At 39.4% G+C, this 23,440-nt stretch overlaps 1 protein-coding gene across 3 annotated transcripts in view; it reads right to left on the bottom strand.

The window, feature by feature from the left end:
* Positions 1-23,440, bottom strand: part of LRP6 (LDL receptor related protein 6) — a 126,648-nt gene that overhangs the window by 51,117 nt on the left and 52,091 nt on the right. For all 3 annotated transcript variants that reach the window (XM_049822152.1, XM_049822150.1, XM_049822153.1), the window contains 5 exons: positions 22,620-22,817; positions 10,455-10,651; positions 9,592-9,723; positions 692-1,088; positions 5-176 (listed from right to left, as the gene is read on the bottom strand). In XM_049822152.1, the coding sequence (XP_049678109.1) occupies positions 5-176; positions 692-1,088; positions 9,592-9,723; positions 10,455-10,651; positions 22,620-22,817 (1,096 nt within the window). The remainder of the gene's footprint in view (positions 1-4; positions 177-691; positions 1,089-9,591; positions 9,724-10,454; positions 10,652-22,619; positions 22,818-23,440) is intronic.

Consider the following 23,440-nt stretch of genomic DNA (forward strand, 5'->3'; position numbering starts at 1 on the left):
AAACCTCTATTTTGTCCGTTTTGGCATCTCCCCAGTATATTTTGCTTTCTGCATAATCCAATGCCAGTCCATTTGGCCAGCCAAGCGAGGTATTCACCAGCACAATTCTGTCTGAGCCGTCTAACGCTGCCCTCTCGATCTTTGGGATTTCTCCCCAGTCAGTCCAGTACATGTACCTGCAAAGGAAACAAAATCTTAAGAACTCTTATAAATCCAAACTTTCAATATTCACATAGCTTTTTCTGGACTATTGTTCCCCAAAACAACACTGCACACAGCAAAGGACATTTCTAAGCCAAATGTGTTTCCTTAACCAAGTAAGGGTGCCTAAACCATTCAGAAAGCATTGACATGTAAACACGCTGTCCCTTTACACAAAACTCCTGTATCAGTCTGCTCAGCAAGACAACATCATCAGTGCTATTAGCTAGAATAAACAGATCCAAACAGTTCCGCAAAATATTTTTAAACAGGAGAATAAAACATAAAGACATATAAGATGACTACCCAGCTGGTCAAAATAGAGCAGTAGTCCCTGTGCCTCAAAGCCTTAACTTTCAAAGAATCCCAGTATTTTCTTTCTGAAGGCTCAGAAGTTTATCATTGCATCCCATTATCTGCATACAGGTAGACAGAGGCATCTTCTTTACTGACTAATATTTAAAAAAATTGCTCACGAACAGCTCCTCACCCAACCATGGGATCCAGCACGATAGCTCTGGGCTCTTCCAGGTCTTCTGATATTAAGATTTTTCTCATGGTCCCATTAAGCCTTGTAACTTCAATACGGTCTGTGCCAGTGTCAGTCCAATACAGATTTCGGGCAACCCAGTCCACAGCAATGCCATCAGGATGTGCGATCTGTGCTGTGACAACAAACTGACTACCTGACCCATCGATGAACGAGCGGCGAATGGCCCTAACTTCATCATCGGTCCAATAGATGTATCCTTCCAGAGGATCAAAGTCAATGGCAATGGCATGACGGATGTCCTCCAGTGGCAAAACAATGTCTGTGAAATCTGGGGTGTCTAAGGAAATTCGCCTCAAATCTGTCCGACGGGCTAGAAGCAGCAGTTCAGTGGCACCTACATGAACAAGGCAAAACCACAACCGTCTTACAAACACTGTGCATTAAGCCTGTTAAATACTGAACGTGATTCTGTACCATTTAGTACAAGCTAGTCTAGCTACCTTGATTTCACAGGACCTAACCAAACTGATGGGCACCAGCAGATAATTCCACTCAAAGGCTTCAAATGTGAAGTTATTCCTCTGCAGAACAAGTCAAATGTGTTTATAAAGAGGATTCAGTGGTCATGTCACGTCCTTGTCCAAAATGTATTATGTTGGACATGTTTTCTATCCATATCATTCCCTCCAAAGGTACTGAAATAGATATGCAGTGACTATGCTGCTATTTTATGCAAATCAACAGATGGCCTGCAGCCTCTTAGATGAAAAATTAATTATATAAATAATTTACTGACTGCTTGCCATTGTTGGTATAGGGGACAATCATGACAAACAAGCTGCGTGTTTCAACAACACTCTTAGAAGGGGGAAAAAAAAAAGGTAACAGAACGCCACAACTAAGTTTCTCCTTTGAGAAACTCCTATAGGAGGAATCAGATGTGCAGCTTGCAATGCACATGATGTTGTCATGCAGGGCAACACAAGCTGTTTAATGGTACACGTGCTGGGCATCTGATCAATGACAGATATACTTATTGTCTATTCTAATTCATTCTCATTTCATTTTCTATTCCATGTCACTAGATTTAAATGTAATTAAGGATAAACAACCACCACACCCCATTCCAATAAATTGGCTTATCAGTTTGGAGTCTCAAGGAAGATAAGAGCAGCTCAGGCCACAGGGAAGCCTCAGCTAAGGTGAAAAATGTGTGCATCCTCAATGCAGGGAAAGCGTGTTGCAAAGGCTCCCCTCAAATAGTGAGGGAAAAGGGTTTGGCATGGACTGATGTAGGTGTGAGGACGGGGCAGGGCAAGGGGCGGGATGGGTGGAGAAGGTTTAGGAAAATAAAACGCATCAACATTGCAGAGAAAAAGAGCCATCGCCAAGCCACCACATTCTGTCCATGGGTTACAGAGGTATAAATAAGGGCTAGATGACTGAAAGAGCAGCAACTAAAGCAAGTAGGTTGCTGATGAAAAAGGAATTTTGGTGTCTGATGCCAAATTTCTTTTTTAAACAGTCAGTAATTGTTGGTGCTAGATGAAACCTCACTGCATGCCAAACTTTGGAGAGATGCCAAAGCAGCCATTGCTTAATTTACAGCAAGTTTAACACATCAAAAACATCTAAGACTCTTTCACAGTGCTGCAAGAAACAGCACCTTTCAACAAGTGAAGTTGAGAATATTATTACAAGTGTTCCTGATTGGTAGTCCAAAATGGATTAAGATCAGCTTTGGAATCCTCTGTCCTAAAACACCTTGTGTTCAGAAACACATGTACACACTACTTAATTGTTCTTCTAGTGAATAACTCTTATGAATTAATTAGTAACAGGAGTGGGGAACCTGTAATTACATCTCTATGGATCCTTCAAAATAATGTAAAGCATGTGATACAGTAAATGGAAAACAGGCATGTTAGTAAGAATTTTTTTTAAATATAATTACAGAAGCAACTAATCTTGTCACAGCAGTCTATATGTACATCTGTATTTGTGGCCACTAAGTATATTAAACAATTCAGCATCAAGACCCCAGCATTCAGCTGCATTATGGTCATATAAAGTATTAATACATAACTAATCCCAATAATATAGGTTCAAGAAAGAAAAAAATCCATAGTACTTTCTTACCAACTTCACAGTCATTTATCCAACTTACCTTTTAAACAAAACTATGAAAGTAATATTAAAAAAACCAAACAATAATACCTTTTTAGCGTTATCTAGTAAAACTAAGGTTGATCAAATGCACTAACCTCAGATTTCTAAACAGTTAGAAAGCTATATATGGTCTACCATATACAGAAAAAGTGTAAGGCGTAATTTTAAAATAAATTGTGTGCTTTAGCTGGAGTTGACAGTCATTTTGAAGAACCAATGCCAGGTCCCCAGAAAGACTGGGTTGAGTACAACCATGCCTTTGCTGAAACTCACCCTTAAAATTGACCAATTGACCTTCCAATTCTTCTCAAAGACAACCCATTTCAACAGCTTCACTATCCTGCTTTCGGGCTGCAACACTTTTGTTTAGTCAAATAACCCACTGTGTTTAAGCTTTAATTCAGCATCGGGAAATGACTGGCTTTCAGCTAACCCATGTTGCACTCTGGATCCCTGTGCTAAGAATTTTCATGGTCTTTATCTGGGGGCTTGGCTAACATTCCAGCTCCCAATCAAATACAACTCCCCACCCCTCCAATCAAGCAATAAAAAGTTTAAAGCTTACTTTAGAGCTATTACCCACGCATTTGTAAACTGATACCTCAGCTGCTTAGTTAGACAACAGTCATTCTGTTCAGGAAAAAGAGAAGCATCTCCCCTCAAGGCAGGTTGAGGGAAAGATCACTCTGAATGCCTTCAGGTTTGTCCTGACAATAGCAAAAACAGCAAATGCAAGAGCTGGGCACATTTATGGACTGATCCCATTACCACCTTGATAGCAGTCAAGGAAAAAAGGTGGTCTCAAAACCAAAACAATTTGCTCATGGCAAACACCAGCTGTACAAAGTTGACCTTGCTAGCCACTGATCACCACTCAGTCAGAAGACTGCTCAAGATACTCAAGGTTGCCAGGACATAACAGAATCAAGCAATTTTGTTCACTTCTATTCCAAAGACCAGTTATGCAAAAGCTAAAATGTGACAGCAGGCTCTCCAGGCTTCTTCACTCTGCCTCTCCAAGAAAAACCCTGCCTCTAATGATGAGCGTGATGGAGAACACCACGGGCATGGAATCATATTTCAAAAAAAGAATGAAAAGGCAGGAAAAGATAATGCAGGTTGCATGCTAGCGTAACTTTTTTTTTCTTTTCAATTTATCAGCACTTACTGGGAGACTGGAATGAGCCACGAACATATAAAACACCTCAAACCTCAACTGGCTTAAACGCTTTCAAAAGGTGTACCGAGGCTGCAACCAGAGTTCTGACTTCAGCATGCAAATGCAGACCCGAGGCAGTTTTTCCTCTAGACACCTCAGTCTGCACACACAGGGATGAAGTGGCCTAGACAAACACACGGGATTTGGAACAGAGTTTACTGCCCACGCTGCTGTCTTCTCTCCAACTACTGGTTATCTCTACTGCACAGAACACAAGCTTGCCCGTAAACAAAAGCGCATCTTGAATACAGTGCTGGGTTTGAGGGTACAGACCAGCAGGTATGCCAGGGTGTGTGCCCATAGCCTCCAAACCACCGTGCAAAAAGTTCCCAGGCAAACATTTGCAGGCAGAGTAAGCATACAGCTGTCCCATATTTAAATTCAGGTTCTTCTGCCTACCCTCCATGTTGGTCTCCCACACAATTCTAAGTGATCTTAGCAACCTGTAATTTATTTAAATAAAACCCTCCCCAAACTATTCAAATTGGGGCCCAAGCTCAAGATTCTTTTTAGCAGTGCCTCAAGTCATGGGGCATTCAGGATAGTTAGCAATTTTTCTAAAATCAGGTCCCTTACTTAAGATGTCTAAATATGGACATAAAAGCTTTACTCCAGACTCTTATTTTTGAGAGCTTTAGCCTACTTTTATTAAGCACTTTGAAAGCTGGGATTACAAGCTCATGGATGGTGCATTACATTAGTCCTGGAACTAATACTTTCCTCACAAAGTCACTATTAAAAATCAAAATAATTTAAATCTATGCGCTAGCTGAAGTCAGGAGAAGGGGGGAAAAAAAGAAGAAACAGAGCAAGCATCCAGCTTGCAACAGTATAGCTTTAAAGTTCAATGTCTAATGCCCTGCTAACCTTTTCAATTAATTACATCATCTCAATGATATACGGGCCTCAGTCATCTGTAAGTTATTGAACTTTAAAACCATCAGTGGTTGCTGAGGCTACTATAGCTACACAGACACACTCAGGAATTCGCACATAAGAAGTGCTAGACCTAGGACGTGTATAATGCATTCTCTGTATCCGAGTAATCAAGGCTATTAATACATCCTCAACAGAATTACCACACATTTGACTAAAATTTCTTTCCTAAATGTCTTTCCCCAGTTGTAAAGTCACTATTGTCAGAGCACTCCGATACTACAATACAAACAAGATTTTTTTCATCTAGACAAGTTCAACCTTAAAATTACAAAGGCAAAAGGACAGGCATCTGAAATTAACCATATATTTTTTCTTTCCTTTAAAAGAAATGAAAGAATTAGTGTGTTAAATTAACATCTTGATCTGTGCAGTCAAATCAAGACTCTGGCTATTCCCAACAAAGCAAATGACCCACTAGGCAGACCTAATTGCAAAAGGAAGTGCAAATTTCTGATTACTGCCTCTAGGCCTGTGAGGAAAATAGGATGTGAGTGTCCATGAGCAAAATAAAGACTCTTTTCCTGGAAGAGAATAGAATAGCCAAAGCAAGGCTGAAATGAAAGTCCGAAGCAGTGTTTTTTCTTCATGAGGAAACTCGCATCTCCTTGCTCAGCTGAAGTCACTGTGCATTTTCTCAGTACAAACCACACGTCCGTATTGGTAGTAGCAAATGTGGGAACTAAGTAAAATTCACTACAGGCAAAGACAGAAGCTGAGCACAGGGACAGAGATCTTCAAGTACTAATAAGTATATAACTCCAGTGATAAACTGGTACGACAAACCTAAATTTTCTTATAAAAACAACTATCAAACTGGTCATTTAAATGTAGCACTGCCAAACTCAGAACAGCAGCGCCTGTAATACTGAAAAAGAGAAATCTCAGTATGTCCTACAGAAAAGGAGAATAAATTACCAAGAATACAACAATAGTAGGTAAAAGCTCTCTGGTAGAAGTGCCTGGGTACTCAGACAGGACTCTTCGCTTAAGACGTTACTGACTGAGGAATAGCTGGCCATGAAAACTGCTTATTCTGCCTCTCGTTTTCTTTGAGGGACAGGGATTTACCAACTTCCACCTAGGCAATGAGGAAGCTAAAAGCTTGCTACAAGCCCACATCTCAGTTACTTAACTGTTTTGGTTTGTAAGAGGAATAGAAATTAAGACATGAACAACCAGCCAGTATTATCAGTTACTAGAAAAATAGCTAATTTTATTCCAAGTTATCACCCCTTCCTGAAACACTATGGAGAAGTGTTTCTAAATGGGGGTGATGGGGGTGGTGGTGGTGTATTATATTCATAGCTCTCACAAGAAATGGTAAAACTCCTCTAAGGTGAGATGAAAAAAACCCATTACAAAAAAATGGAGAAACTAACACTGGGAGAAAGGGGAGGCAGGAAAAGATTTCCTATAAACCAAGATTATTCAAAAATGCTAGGTTGTCATGGAAACTGCTCAGAGAGGGTCAGCCAGCCTCACCTTTGGCTGCAAGGATCATCTGTCAATGCCAAAGCACTGCAAACACCACAAACACAATCAAAATTCACCCATCAAAATCTTTCCAGTCCAGGCTGGTGCTCTCAACAGCGCAGCATGAAATGAAGCTCTCTCCTCAAAGACGCTCCTTTCAGCATGAAACAATTCGGTTTAGGAACAAGTCTGATTTTAGCCTACTGCTAGAAAACAAAACCATCTTAAAGAAGAGAAACTCTTGGCTTCATTTTTCACCTTTCTTCACCTCTGAGTCACCCCTCCCTCCTTCCTTACCCGACAGTCATGTACATGTTCTAATTGCAAATGGAGATTTAATCACTTGGTGTTCCAGTGTTTCAGCATAACAGATATATGCTGAAACAATCCAAGGTAAAAATGTTCACTTCTCAGGGTTCAGCTCTACTTTCGCAGCAGATAAACAGGCAAGTACAAAGGGAAGAAAACCAGCCCAGAAAACCAGAACAAACCCAGACACACCTGAAAAAGAGAAAATTAATTTACTTCCCCAGGGTCACTGAGCAGCCTAAGAAAAGAAGTCAACGCGCAAACACGTACAGATTTACATCTCAAGTTCTGGTCTGTGGCTAGTTTGGCTCTGTTTGACTGCCATGCTCTCCTCCCTTCCCAGAATCAATAATTGCAGCCTTTGCAACTACGAGAAGAAATTCCAGTGAATCTCTGCCTTCGAAGACCTCTGGAAAGTTGTAGGTCACTCGCAAAAGTCCTAAGCCTACCACCTGCACCTCTTTTCAGTGAGAGGAGTGAAAAAAACAGTCAAAAAGATTTCATTACTTTGGGGTAAGCTCAGCTCCAAATGCTGAACCCGAAGCTCCCTCACACTCCTCCCAGAAGCTAGCTCTGCACAGGATCAAAGTTAAGTGAAACCAATAGGTCCGATGCATAGTTTGAATAGGTTGTTTCACTTGGGTTACGCGCTAACTCATTTCTAAGTCCAAGAAGCAGTGGCATGCAACACTGCGCTAAATAAACACAGACTCAATTTTCTCCCCCCATTTTTCTTCTTGAAAAGGGAGAGGCAGAGTGTTTTGGAAAGACGCAATAGCAGAATGGTGGTTAGAAATGCAATGTTATATTGACAAGCGTAAGATAAATAAATGTTCTTGTATAAAGTTTTTTGCATACAGATGGAAAACATGCTGTAGTAAATTGGTTAAAAAAACTTCTGATACAATGGGAGCGATATTTTGTGAGCCAAATATACTTTATGGCTGACTGAGAACATACAATTTGGCTTCTCATATTCAGGGAGTGGGAGAAAAGAGCAACAGTTATAAATTCTGAGACATAAGGAATGGGTGAAAAAGTGAACTGATGATTTTGAGTTATCTCTGCATGAGAAGTTAAAGGCCTTTTAATAAGGTTTGGTTTTGGGGTTTTTTTAGTACCATTCCTCTACTTGCCTTTAGTAATTTACTTTGATACACTAGAAAGGCGCCATTCAGCACTTCGGCACAGGGCAGTTAACCTGCATGGGAGGTTACCTCCATAAGGACATGGGGCTGAACCTAGGCAGGCAAGTGGGTGCTTCTGTGATACAACGACCTGTTACTTGGATCATGGCACGTGGGGAGCAAAAAGATACAGCCCATCTTACCCGAAGCGCCTGGCCCTTTTCCTATCAGCAGTAAGTCAAAGGGAAGCAATTTCTCTTTCTTGATCTCTCCAGGGCTTGTTCTAACTGTTGTCCTTCAGTCTCTGCTGCCTTACCTTTCCACCTCTGCTTGGCAAGTGACCAAACCTTCGCCACTCCCTGTCCCCCACATGGACTTTTTGTGCAGCTCTGCTTTTGGAAACATACCTGTATTGGGTAACAACTGCTTTAGCTAACTGCTGCCACAAAGGAGTTTATCAGTGCATATCAAGCATTTTTTAAAAAAGCACATGAATTTGTGTCACATTCTGACTAAATATGACCAACCCAGAGCACTATTGTTAAAGCTTGTTCCTTGTACTGGCAGAAATAGAAGAAATACATCTTGTGCATGTATTGGTAAGTTCTTACAAACAATCCTGCAAGGCTAATTTGGGAGCTGCTTTTGAGTTTTTCACATAAAAGCAGCATTTTAACAAGGTTCACACAGACAGAAATAGCCACACAAAAATAATCAGCAGAGAGCATGAAATAGCATGAAATTAAAGAAAACACTGAAGAGTAGCTGACAAGCCTAGAAGAATTTTTAAAATATAAATGACAATGTAACAAAAGTTATTTCTATATACATTTTATTTAGCCTATTTAGAGCAAGCTCTGCTGTATCTCTCTGGATTTTCCTCCATTTACCTTTGTCATACTGGGATGATCTGCATAAAAGATATTTATTTATGAGCTAGCTAATTATCTCCCAGTATTTATTTTGATCCTGTTAACGTACTACAGCAACCACAGCACAATGTCACAAGACCTATACTTACAAAATGCAACAATTTTAAATCATATACATTAGCCCACAATGAGATACTAAAAGCAGTTTTGGGTGACCGCTTGCAGCCGTAAGTCTCGATCACATTTTGAGTTTTAAGGCTGGAACACTTTCAACTCCTCTAAAAACATGCCATTCTTTTCAGTTCCTGTATACAGATGTAGGTGCCTAACTTTATGGATGAAACTGGAAGAGATTACAGGTGTATGTGTGCATAATAAACAGACAACAGAACTTAAAAAAAAAAGTATTTATTGTACTATCCTATTAGCCAAATACTAATTCATGAACAATGTTAGAAACATTTTAGAGACAACAGAGGAAGTAGGTATCAGTTTCTCTAAGGGAACAACAGAGCCCCCCCCCCCAGAATTGTGGGGAATTAGTAACAGCAACAGAATTGCAACTTAAATTTTCTAACTGGAGGTAACCTGCTCTTCAGCCATGAGACTCTTTCTTTTTTGAAAAGTAGAGGGCATTTTCCAATCACTTTTACCTGTACTGCAAAAGCATGCATGATTTCACAATTTGCCACCCCTAATGGGTATTAAGTAGTGAAGCTGGAAGAACCCCTTTCCCTCCAAAAACTAATTTGTGCTTAATCTAAAAGGATTTTTAAAAACAAAGCCTACCATCTTTGCAGGTCTTTCCATTCTCAAGAAGTTTCACACCAGTGGGACATGCACACTGATAAGAGGGCTTGGTAGGAGACATCAAACACAAGTGGGAGCAGCCACCATTATTAATTCCACATGGGTTTGTAGCTGTTAAACATAAATCACACAGATTAATGCTTCTGATAATGAATGACCTCATCTCATGTGTTAAGACACATACGGTGTTTGAGTGGTAGAATCAGTGGCAGCAACACAGATTAAAGAAGGAAATGATAAACACAGAACAAGGAAAAATTAATTCCAAGTGTTGAGTAGTGGGGTATTTATGGTACCAAAATGCACGGATGTCGAACGTTTCCTTTCTTGAGGAAGTAGCACTTAGCTCTAAGTAAGAGCCTTGATTCAGCTCTGCTCTTCTCATTTTCACAAACTATTCAGCATGTCGGTGCTGAACGCATAGTAGGTTGCATATATAAAAACAAAATGCAAAACACAGTAAATTAACACAATGGTTAAGACAGTGGTTATTACACAGAGCTAGTCTTGCTTAATATCATCTACCAAATTAACACTACTTTCCATTCAGGAACTACTACTTGGAAAAAATAAAAATACCATGCTGCACATGAAACAGAAAAAGGAATATGACAACAGCATAAATGTGGAAGGCAGAAAAAAGCAAGAGATATTTTTTTGCACTTAAAAAAACCCCAACAATGTAGAGAATATTTGGTTTCTCTCTGGGTCTTTTCCCAATCTCTGCATTGGAAAAATTGCATCATGACGCAAGTGAAGCCACCCACCGCCATACAGAAAGACTAATTAAGATTTTTGCAAATCAGTTCCAACTTGCATATAAAAAAAGCAAGACAGCTTACCATTTGGCTGCCTCTTTTGGCTGAAAGCATGGATATCCATGGGAGAGAAGATGTTGGAATGTATTTCACGCAGGTCCTCCCCAGAGTACTTGCTGCAGGCCAAGATCGAATGTGTGTTCCAGTCAGTCCAGTACAACGTGTCCCCAAACAGCGTCAAAGCAAAAGGATGTGGAAGGGAGCCTTTAACCACTGCTTGCCTAATAGAGTACAGGGAAGAAAATGAATGCTCAAAAACAATTTACGCTACATTTTGCTTGAATATAGCTCTTGTGAAAATAAGTTTTACAGTATAAGTACTGTTGATCAAAACTTTCTATTTATGGGGAACAAGTACAGTGCACCCACTTTGGGGAATGACAAGGGGGAACAACCCAGAAGTCCTATTTCCAGGCTGCCTACTGACACTGCGTTGGCCAAGAGACACCAGCTGAAATCCTTACTTAGGTCTGTGGCTACTTCTTAGCACCCTTTTAACACTCAATACCTATGGGGCTCTATGTCACCATGCGTAAGTGGGAAGAATGCCAGCTGATTTTATGCAGGTCTGACTGCTACCTGCTGATACACGATGTCTATCATTTCAAGTCTCAGCAGACTTCAAACAGACAGCATTTGGTCAGTTAGCAGTCCATCCATCTCTTTTAGTTTTGTTCTTTTGAACCATCAGAAGAACACTCTAATGGCAAATAGTTTTACTATAGAGAAATCCTTAAAGTTAGTTTTCATGATTCATTATTATGATAATTATTAAGCTATAGTTTTTATTATAAGCAGTGCCACTAAACAGAGTTCTACTGATCTTCTGCTATGGTAATGGTATCATTTCTGAGCAAACTGGGTCACTGCCTGTCTCCAGGTTCATAAACAAAATTAAAGAGTATACCCATATATTTTATGTATATATACAAACACATGCTCATTAGCCATCAGAAAAATGCAGCACAAACATTACTGAAGACAGTTTTTCCAGGTTCTTGTGATGTAGAAACTAATTATCTGTACCCAGGTTCCTCAGAACTGGAATTAAGTAGCTCAATTCTTACAGTCATTTTATTCAGAATCACACAAAAACTTAGGATGGAGAGGACCCCGCAGGTCATCTGGACCAATGCCCTGCTCAAAGGAGGGCCACACAAGTACCATTTACACAAGCACTTCTTCCCACCTCCTTTCTTCTTAACTGCGTGGGTGCACATGCGTTCCCACATACACAAGCTCCCACAGAACAGTGGAGATCACCATCCCTCTTCCCAGACTGAAAGCATAAGGGATTGACACACAGCTCTACTACTCTTTCAATATAGGGTACACTATGAACACCAGCATCCCAATTTTCTACTTGCAGGGAAGAGAGTCATTATCTGTCCATTTACAGAGAAAGCACCCCCCCACTGTATGCATCGCTTTTGCAAAGAAGTCGGTAACTGAAGTGGTTCAGTAGAGGACAAAAATACCCTTATTTTCCAAATATTTTCTGTTAAAATATAACAGAAGACTATATTAAAGCAAGAAACTTGAAGGTGTCTTCTGCCAATGAGTCTGAGTACAAAGAGACTGCAGTCATTACTGCTCTTTCACCTTAGCTTCTGGAAAAAGATGCATTATCTTTAAAGCTTCTACTTTTTTCTGCTCCCAAGAAAAACACATACATTCCCTTACCTGTCACTCTAGTGTTCCAATTCTACACCAAACAAAATTTTCTATTTCTTGATATTTTGCACTCAAAAGTAGGACATATTATCTTTTCTTTCTTATCTCTGTCTGGAGTCAGGTATATATTTGCTTCTAATTAAATGCACCAACTAAGCATCTTACAAAAGACTACTGTAATATAATTTACAGCTGAAACCTACCAGCCAAACAGTGAAGCCAGAATGACACAACACACTCCCGTACCAAGAATTAAGGCATTCTAATTCTGTAAAACTTTTTACCAACCCCACCCCCAAACCTTAAATGCCTTCAGATTTGAATAATGTTAGTTTATAGCAGGCTTGGAGACTACCTAAGTCTTTATGACAAATTTATGACATTTGTCATATGGGACAGAAGCAATATAAGTCCAAAGCTCTGACTATAACCAAACCTGCACTAAAGACAGCACTTCCATGCACAAGGGAAGCCACATTTTTCTGAAGCATTCTGACTATCCTGCAATTCACTTAAAAAAAAAAAAAACAACAAACAAACAAAAATGAAAACCAACAACAACAAAAACAGAGGGGTTTTAAACGCCATTAGTACCACCATTCCTGATGGGAATAAATCTTTGAGTACAATAGGCACTGTTAGACATGCCCAACTTTTGGACAACCACCTATTCCTATGACAATGCATAAGGTGAACTATGACCCTTATCTAAACCAGCCCTTATCTGGAGAGATTCAGGAGCGCTTCATTTGACTGCACTGACAGCCACAGCCTTGAAGCAATTACTCTTAAACTTGTATAATTCTTCTCAGCAGATACAAGGTACTGTCACATGAAAATGGCTTTGGGCCCTAATATAACAGCATGTATTTCTTGCATCTCATTAAGATGAGTATTCCCAGTAACACACACTCCATATCCCCTGTTTCCAGCAAGCCATTACAAGGTGATAGTTCACTTCCAATCAGCAAAACCAGCAGGGCTTTTTTCCCCTCTGAACACACTCCACATGCCGCTCCGTCGGCCTTGCTGAACAGCAGCCACATGATGCATGTCAGCACAGCAGCAGTGGTCGATTTGCACTAAATGAGCCTCCACAGCCTAAGGGGGTGGGAGACTGGAGAGCCAAGGTGCTAAAAAACAGGAAAAGGAAGGGGAGAGGGAGCGAGAAACATCCTCCTGATGGCTGCTGCGAAGCAGTTATGCTTTAGCGTGATCTGCGTTAGGAACCGCAGAGCTCTGGTTTTGTCAGGTGAGAAGAGGGATCCCGACTTCTGCCTTGACCAATTATTTATTAAATACACCTGGGTGAATGAAGGGGACCAGAATGTCACCCGTAGTGCTCAGCTGCTGCGCACAGTTGACAGGAGCAGGCGCTTCCCACCCACAGTGTATTTCACGAGCACCCATGCAGGGTCGGGGAGCAGCCAGCTCTCCACGCTTCTAGCCTCGCTAATAAAGCCACCAACCTGGGTACCAGGTACAGTGCTGCAGGTGTAATTGGATAGACGCGACCCGACAGCTCTTCGGTGGCAGCTACCTTCAGCCTCTACGCTATCAGCCCAGGCTTGATTGGAACAAGCGATACGACAGCAAAAAGCACTACATCCTATTATCCTTAACTAAGCTCTTCAGTTTCTTCGAACTGCTGTACCCGCATGATTAGTTTCATTAAAAAGAGACACCAGAGATGATGAGAAAGTGAGAGATGAGGATAAGGAGCAACGTTATTCGTGCAGGAGACATCTCTAGGGCTTCAGCAACATGCAAATTGGCTACATATTAGGTGGCACTAAACACACACTAACTTGAATAATTTCCCTGCACCAGGCATATAATCACACAAATTTGCCTTAAAAATCTTGATGGCAATTGACACTTAAGGAAATGTAGAAGAGAACAGCAGAGAAGGAAAGTAGGAAGAAAAAAGAGAGATAAAACAAGCAGTTGCCACAGAAATTAAATTCCACCTGTCTTGTGTATCGTGATTTCCTAAATACAACTATTTATAGTATCATCATGGTAATCAGAAATGCAATTACAATAAAAACTTGTTATAGCAAAGGGTTTTCTACTGCCTGAAGAAAACAGATCCAATTTAAATACATTCACCTTTGTTCTATTCTTATTCCGTTAAAGAGGCCTGTGAAATATTTTGTGAAGATAAAGGAAACAAATAATAAACAAGTTAAAGCAGGCATTACAAAAGGGGCTACTGAACTCTGAAATGGAATATATACATGAAAATTCACAGACAATCTATCAAGTTCTATACTAGCAATGACAAAAAAGATCCTGCTTCAGGATAATATGCATTTCAGACAAAGAATAAACTTACTTGAAATAAAGGTTAACAGTAAAATGACCAAAAAGGATTAACTTTAAATTCATATCCTTTATCACAACCAGGATTTCTGCAGTCTGCCTTCATTTCTTTTTCAACTAAAACTAGCATTCAAATCCAAAGCTAGATTATAGCTATGAAATTTAAGCATTCTTCACACCAAAAAAAAGCCACCAAAAATCAAGATTATATAAAGTATCAGAATTATTATTTTTCCCTAGAATTTTAACAGATAATGTCTTATATCCAAGCATAATAGCATTTCTCCATAAAAACAAACAAGCAAACACTTTCCATTAACCAAATCCCTTCTATTCTGGCTGCATTACAGTTCTGTAACTTCAAAAACTGATCAGAACACCTGCAGAAAACCTGGGGTACTTTAGACAACCTGGCCTGTATGTCTCTAAACCATTAACATTCCAGCTTCACAGTAGCGACACTCCTTTCAGGTGACCTCTGAGGCTGCCTGCACTCAATCTCCAGGGCAGGGTGCAAGAATTTTCATATTTGTGTTTCAAACCACTTCTCTGGTGTCCCTCTGGAGGATCCCATGTCTATTACCATCTCCTAGGCTATAAGAAAGGGAAAAAAATGTACCGTTGTATCAGTCTTCGCAATCCCCTTTCAAATACAACTGTGAAGACTGGGAAAAAATTAAGGTAATTCATCTTAATACTTCATACTTAATACTATGGCAAAATTTACCATACTGGCATCCAATGACAATACAGTATTAAGAGCTGGAAATTCATACCAACTAGAGGTAAAAGCTTCCTGATTAGTCTACATATTGTTGAAAAAGTCTTTAAGGGATACTCATATCTGCATTTACTGAATTTTATTTTCCTTCTTATGCTATACCAGATCAATTTTCAGTTAAAGATACCTGGGGGCCTAGATTCTTATCAGGCTTCTCCCCCCCCTCCCCGCCCTTGGTAGAAGAAAAAACAAAGCACAAAGTTGTTATGCTGCAATTACCATCACAACTTCCTTCATGAAGGATTAAAAATGTAAAGACCTGTCTTTTGAATCTTGCTTTTAGTGCTTATCATGTTAAAGAAAGCATATAACAGACAGGTTTGCATGAAGCAAATTATAATATTTTACACAAAATGTTTCTCTCCATCTACAGATTACTTAATGCCTGAGCATTCAGGAAATTGCAAGAATTACACAGCTTCAACTTGTGACAATTGGAAATATTCGCACGTGGATGAAGCACGCACAGCATGAATCCCACACACCATCACATGAAGCAGGATGAAAGACCAACAGACAACCATATAACAGCACACCAAGGATGCCACAAGGAGGGCAGGGAGCTTCAGTTCCCTCAGGGGCTTATGAGGTTTCCTCTCCTGCCAACCTAACAAAAACATTTGCAAAGCAAACTTGGAAAACTAAGCTGGATTTTTACCATGAATGCTTGTTCAAATATTCCTATCAGAATACAAGCCTGGTTCCAATTACCTGAGAAAGTAAACAGGAAACATGACTTGTGGGGTATAATACTGTCTTTTAAAATGAAAATATTTTGTCTTTTGCCACTTCTTTAAGCGACGATTGCTATGTGTTTCCAGAAAGTATATGTAACAACTAGCAGGCCTAGCAATGAGATTTCAAATCCCACCTTCAATGAAGGTCTGAAAAAGTCAATCAAGAGTAAAACCGTGGTTGAGAAACAAAGTCATCCAGCAGGTCATTTTTCAGGCAAACACCACCACGATCGACAGTGTAGATGAGAGGCCTCCGGCAAGAGGGGAGGAGACTGGGAAGCCAGCAGAAGGGGACGAGGGAGTTTAGGAGGAGGTGCACCAGCAGATCCACTATCTGCAGAGTGGTCTATGTCCTTCCTAACTGAAGCTGCTCTTTGCTTTCAGCGGGGCTGTGATCCTGAACTTATTCTGCATCTGCCATCTCAGGTCTTAGAAACAGTATCGATTTGCTGTTCTGTTGATCCACCTGGGCTAATCACCCTGTACTACATATTTTATTTAAAGTCTAGAAATATGCAGTGACCTGTGACCTAGTGACTCTACGTATATAGACAGCATATGTGCATCTCACACAGAGTCAACTACAGATGTTTTGAAACTCCACCTTTCTAGCATTTTATTTCAGAAGCACCTTGGGGAAGAACCAGGAAATTCACCCTAGCTCCGTGTCCAAATAATCTAATTAATTCTGTTTATGCAGGATCCTGTACCAGCTTTAATTAGGGCACTATTCGTCTTCTGCACTGGCCTGTAATGTTTTGGTGAGGTACTGAAACAGGCTTTTCACCATAGACTGGTTCTTCTTCACTGCTTGAGGGTATTAAGCATTTTTTATCTCTCAGAAATCTACACAAAGATATACGCAGAATGCAATATTTTATACCTTGCATGTAATGTCGTACATTGTACACATTATATGCAAATAATGAAAAAGAAACTCTTCTAAATGCAGGGACACAGTATTTTTACTGTTTCATCAAATCGGCAGCTAATCATCTGGCAGACAGACATGAGCTGATGCTTGAAAACAGAAACTGGAAAAAATCAATGCTCAAGTGCAAACTTAAGACATTCACCTCCTTGCAAGAGCTTCCCAGCTTTCTGACAGTTGCTGGAAGTATGTTTTCTTACAGTGGCCTCAAAACCCATCTCATTAGCACAAACGCTTCCTGGGGGACCTTGTAAGTGCATTTCCCTTCAGCCAGTAATGTGTTAACTTATTAATTAGAACTGCTGCTGCAGGGTAAAGGAAGAGAAAATTAATTCAAGAGCTGCCTTAGCAGGCCAACCTATCTCGGGTACTCTACTCACAGGAGAGCTGTCTGCAATTCAGTTTTGTTTAATTAGTCCCACAAAAAGCAACTGTTCGCTCTGATAAGAGTGGGGCGAGAGCTGCAAAAAAACAAAACCATCTCTTCTATGCACCAATTTAATTTTTTAATTATTACATTCTGACATGAAAAACTGTTCGTTCCTTCCTCTCTCTGGCAAACCAAGGGCATTAGTCATCAACTTCTGTGCTCTTCCTCATTATTCTAATGAGCCCATCACTGGAGTAGCTAGGGCTAATAAGTCCCAGGGCTAGCAGGTAACAAATGATACATCATCCTTGTAAAATTTGCTGTAGAGGTTTTCTCCATGAATTTATGACTCTGCCACATATTTACTGAGTGCTACTGCCAGTGCTGTCATGCTGCGCACTAGTTTTAATGCAGAGGCTCACTGACTCCAAAGGAAGCTTATCTAGGTCCTGTCCGAAGAGGTAACAAAAAAATAATAATAAAAAAAATGAAATCAAGGCCTCCTTTGTTTCACCCCTTGCATATTCCTCCCACCTGCCTACTGTACTCTTCCACTATCCAGACCCCTGCAAGCAAGCAGCAAAGCATCCATGCATATCAATGTCCTTCTCTGACATATAAATCTTTAATTCTTGTGTAGTGCCAGGTGTAGAGACGTGATAGTCAGACTACAGGAATAAAAAGGAAAAAAAAGTTATGGATTTCCTCCAGATTTTAGAAATATGCCAAGAATGTTTCCCTTTCGCTCATTCCAAATTTTAGACCACTGAGGTCTGAAACTCAACACCTTAATACCGTCAGTGACACTAATTAAAATATTTTCCTATTTACATTGTATTCTCTCTCACCACCCAAACCACAAAAGCAGTTTTCTTTGAACTGTTTGAAATTCTTTTTTTGATATAAAGATGTTAGTTCCTGCTAACTATTTCTCACTTCCCTCAAAGCAATTAAAATTCATGTTATCCTGCTTTACACGAAGCTTTTACAATCACATTTATCTGCTATAGACTCTTTCCCACCTCACATTATGCAACACTAAAAAAACTTGACAGATCAAATTTTTACTCATCTGCTTCCTTTGCTGAAAGTTACCAAAACTATTAAGATCTAGAATATCGTATTTTTATGAAGCTATATGTCTTTCAATAACTCAATTGCCTTTTTCATTTCTTCAATAGCTTCAGCTTCCAGAAGCATATTTTCCCAGACATGTTGACAGTAGGTAAAGCAGCAGAAAAACTAGTAACACTTCGCAACAATTTAAAAAAAAATAATAAAAAATCTGTTTTAATCAAGACAAATTTAGATTGCAACAAAAAAATTAAACTGATTTTCTAAATACAAAACAGCAGTTAGAAGAATGGTCTAAATATCAAGAACAAATAACCAAGAGTAGCAGTTTCTAAATAAGCCAAAAAGTCTGTTTTCAGTTAGATTATGTACTCAATGATAAGGATCTTGTCTTCCCCCATTCTTCACTCTTAAGGAAAACGACTCTCAAAGGTGGCCCACCAAAAAAGGGATTTTAAAAGGCGGTGATGGAAAAAAGTCGGCCTCATCATACAATGTCATTTTTTCACATGGAAACAAGGCTATTCGATCATTCTAGCTGTGTCTGTACAGTATCCATCTCCTCCAACTCCATACCCCAACGCATCTTGTATCTCTTGGCCAACCATTCAGGAAAGCAGGGATCACAAAAAGATTTTTTTTTACTTTTTGTAAAGTTTCCTTACCAAACGGATGGCTGTAAAGACAGAAGTGACCCTAAATCCCCTGTATTTGACCCACCTGACAGAAGGAACAGCTGAAATAAGTTGCCCAGGAACATTTTGTTGAGCTGCCAGACCCAGCAAGAGTGCACAGGGGACACAGACAGGAGGAAGGGATAACGCTGGGTAAAGGACTGTAAGGAGCCATGGGTGCATTTGAGGGATGGCAAGGAGGGAGAAAAAAGGAGGCGGCGTGTGCATGCACATGCATGCGTGCAAGGGGCATAGGAACGTACAGAGAGAAACCAGAGGGATTGCTCCTGGGGTGGAGGAATAAGTAGAAATCTTTCTAAACTCAGATGCTATTAGTTCTACCGTTCACAGAAAAATCTGATTAGTTTCTCTTTTTTGGGGGGAATGGTGATGACTAGGAGAAAAGACTAAAGGCTTTGTGGGTTTGGGGGTTTTTTCCCCCCACTTAAAAGGAAGATCTCAAGGAGTTTTGTTTTGTCTGCAGAATTAGAAATTGTCTTTTCTTTTTTTAGTATTAGAAAATCAGTTATTGAAAAAGATGAATAAAATTATTAAGAGGCATATACAAAAATACAGAATTACAGCTGTAAAATATCATATTGAGAAAGGTGAATTTGCTAAATAACTGAAAGACAGTATTTAACAAAAAAAGAACCACTTCGGACAGTCCCAGATCTTTTTTCTTAAGACAGGCAGAAGCTAAGAGGTCACAGCAGAGAAAAAAAAACCAAACATAAAACCCCATTGTAGAACAGCTTAACTTCTGCCATTCTTTCCCTTTTTTTCCCCCTCCCAAGGATGTAATTGCAAAGAATAAAAGAAACAAAACAAAAGTGCCTGGATACAGATGTTGACTATTTTCTGATGCTTTAGAACTTTCTCACATGCCTAGGGAAAAACAGGTGCTGTTAGAAGTGATGTGCACTTCTGAGTGCTTAAGGGAAGTCATATGTGCTTTCCTCTCTAACAATGATTTCCCTTCCTCCCCCTCAAATAGTAACACATTAGCATACTGCCATGAAATATTTCTGATACATTTCAGTATCAGTTTAAATAATACATTTCAGTATCAGTTTAAAAAATAAAACCAACAACTCTAAAGTATTAGACTAATTGCTTTGGTTTTAATGAATGTGTAAGAAAGAATTAGTAGATCTAAAAATCTAAATTACTTGTCTATACAGGTCTTTATTACAGGCTTTACCAATTCCAGAGAATTTACCCTGGAATGAGATAACTACTGGGACCCAGGTGACTTCAATTCTATGTCATGAGACAGCTGTTCGATGCAGCTCTCTGCAGACAAACAAGGTTGGTCATCCCCTCACACCATGAAAGATCAGCACCTTCACAGTCTCATCTATAGAATGAATCACTTCCAGGTTAGCCAAAGGCAGACCAGGGAATAAACATCATTACAATAAAAACAAAATACCAAAACCAAATATATCTGCACTGCTGTGCCACAGACCACCAGTAAGGGGAAAACTGCAAAGAAGCCAGTAGCAAGAGAAGATTGAAAATGCAGTAGGTGCCAGCAGGAAACACCGAAGCAGGTCTGGAGCCAGAAAGACTGGAGACACTAGATAAGACGAGGTTTGTGCTCTGTAGGAAAAACATAAATACCAATTTGGATGGTGGTGGCGTCAATTTTTGATCAGTGGACACTTTTCAAGCAATTAACATTTCAAAAAAACATCTCTCCATCCTGCATCGTTTCCAGGGAGTGCTATTGAAAGCAGTACCATTTAATGCAGCACCCAATACACACTCTCTTCCTAGAAGGGCATCAGCCAGACTGCAGTGGTGTGTTGCTATACTAAGGCAGTCCTTTCCCTCTCATGTAAATAGAAGAGCACAAAGAGGGGTCTCTCAAGAATAAAATGTGCCACCAAATTATGCTGTTGGACAAAGCCACTGAAGTGCATTTTAGGTCTGATATCAGCAGTCATTTTGGAGTGGTACTTTCTTCTCACTGGTGTTATGGTTTGGAGAGTGGGGTTGTTTTGGTGTTGCTTCTTTCCGTTACTTCTTACAGCAACAGTGAGCATTTCATATTTGTATGAGAATTCCACATTTGGACTGAAATTTTTCAGGTGGCAAGCTGTCACATTGAACCCCACATATGATTGCTTTCAGTCAAGGTGACTTTTTAAAGTTGTGTTGCACATCTGGTTTCATGATTTCTCTATTCTTATAATGGGAGGTATAAAATGTTATAAATAATATTTAACAGAGAGATCTTAGGGTATTCCAGTTAACCAGTACCATTAAGAAAAAAAAAAAGAAAAGAAAAAAATTTAAAAAGACTCAAGCTACTATTGCACAAGATAATTCCTATCACTTTCTCTCTATTACTTGAAAACTTATGTTACAGTATTCCTTTTTTACAGAGAGAGAAATATTTCACAGTTATTCTTTTTTTTGGTACTGTTAAGTTTTCCTTCTTGTGAAATAAACAGAAAATGAAGGACTACTTCAAAATAGATATCCATATCTCCATGGTTTGAATTAACAACGCTATTTATAATATTTATATCCAAAGACACAAATTTAAAACTGCATCCAACTCCTATTAGTTTCTATGAACAAACACAGTTACAAAAATACTGCATGAACTTTTGGTCTCTTAACAGGCAGAATTTAAGAAGAAAATGACATAACCTTTCAAACCAGCATTACAAGAAACTGTGGAGTTCAAAATAAATACCACAGGAAGACAGCGGATATATTTCATGCATGCTGCCTATGTTCCTACTCAAGTCCACACAAAACACCTATTTTGTCAATATGATTGATTTCTTTATGCCAAATTAACATTTGTGGTGAAAGAAGGGACAAGTCCCTAAGAGGTCAGAATGAAGAGCACAAGAAAGGATATTTCATGCCCAGATAAACCAGCTGAAGCATCACAAAAATTTGCAAATAACAACCTCAAAAAAAATCATATCTCTATATGATACCTTGGGCACAAACTAACTGTGATTCATTTGTGTGTGCAAACAACACTTGGTCAAAGCTATCTCATTTAATGAAGAGGGTCATTGCCCAAATTAGGGATAAATGCATATATACAAAGTACCAGTTATAGCCTTAATTAAGAAGTAGCCATAACTGGATCAAAAAGAATTACATCATCACTATAAGACTGTTAGACGAAAATAGTCGTTTCAGCACAGTTCTCTGTAAAGACTGTTTTCCACTCATTTCCCATCCCTAGGATTAATGAAAGTGAAATACTAGTATATAATGATCCATTTTTTCAGATCATTTTCTGCATTCTGAATACTTCAGCAACAGAACACAGGAGACCTATTGAAAAGGGACATTTTTGCTATATAGTCTTACACAATTAAGAATAGTATTCAAGGATTTCTTTATGGGACTGGTTCCGAGAAAAGACTTAGTGAGAGTTACAGGATACCCCAAAGAGGAGCACACATTCAACTTCGCAGTGTCGGAAAGGGGAGGATGAGGACGGATAAAAGTTTGACAGCACTAGTTTGCTTAAAATTTTGCAAGTGCTAACACGACAATTCCCTGCAACACAGCTTATGATGTTGCTTAATCAACATTTTCTAAGAAAAGCACCGGATTACATACATCAAACAAAAACTTCTTACCTATGACTTCCATCCAGATTTGATTTGTGGATGAAATTCAGTTTAGCATCTGCCCAGTAAAGCTTCTGTTCCTCATAATCCAACGTCAGTCCATTTGGCCAATATATGTCAGTGTTAACTATAATGGAGCGGCTTGAACCATCCATCCCAGCACGTTCTATCTTTGGCACTTCTCCCCAGTCTGTCCAATACATGAACCTATAATTATTTTAAAAAGAGAAAAGACAAAAAAAGAAAGCAATCACTTATAAATCTACAACTGGAACATTGTCTACAACTTTCAGTAAAGGCAAAGCACTCTCTATTCTGCAGAGACAGTGTCTGTGGAGCTCTGTTCTACTGGGTAAGGTACACATGTCCTGTGAAACACAACAGAACAAAGTTACTTTACAAAACGCTGAAGAAAAACAAGACAAACCCACAGTATGATGTCACATTATACTTCCATACATTTCTTTCTTTCCTTAGGTCAAGTGAGAAAGTTGGGGATATCCAACAGATCTCAAAAATAATCTCAGAATTCCACATTAAACAGTGATGATAGATATTACAGCCTATCATAAAAGTACAACAGCCTCATTAACACAGGCCAGAGCATTGTGGGGGAAATGAGAAAGAAGGTGTGTGGACTTATAGTGGACATAGCAGTTGCATGCAAGGCAGTGAAGTGGATTTGATGGAAGACCAATTCATGTCCTTTTTTTCCAGAGAAATTCAGAGACAGGCAGCTAAGTCAACATGTTTAGAAGCACAGTTCACACCCAGTGACCGGGCAAAACAGTCTGTAAAATCTATTAAGACTGTGGAAGCAAGTTTTAAAA

This window comes from Accipiter gentilis, chromosome 18 (genome assembly GCF_929443795.1).
Source record: "Accipiter gentilis chromosome 18, bAccGen1.1, whole genome shotgun sequence".
In the NCBI taxonomy this organism is placed as follows: domain Eukaryota; kingdom Metazoa; phylum Chordata; class Aves; order Accipitriformes; family Accipitridae; genus Astur; species Astur gentilis.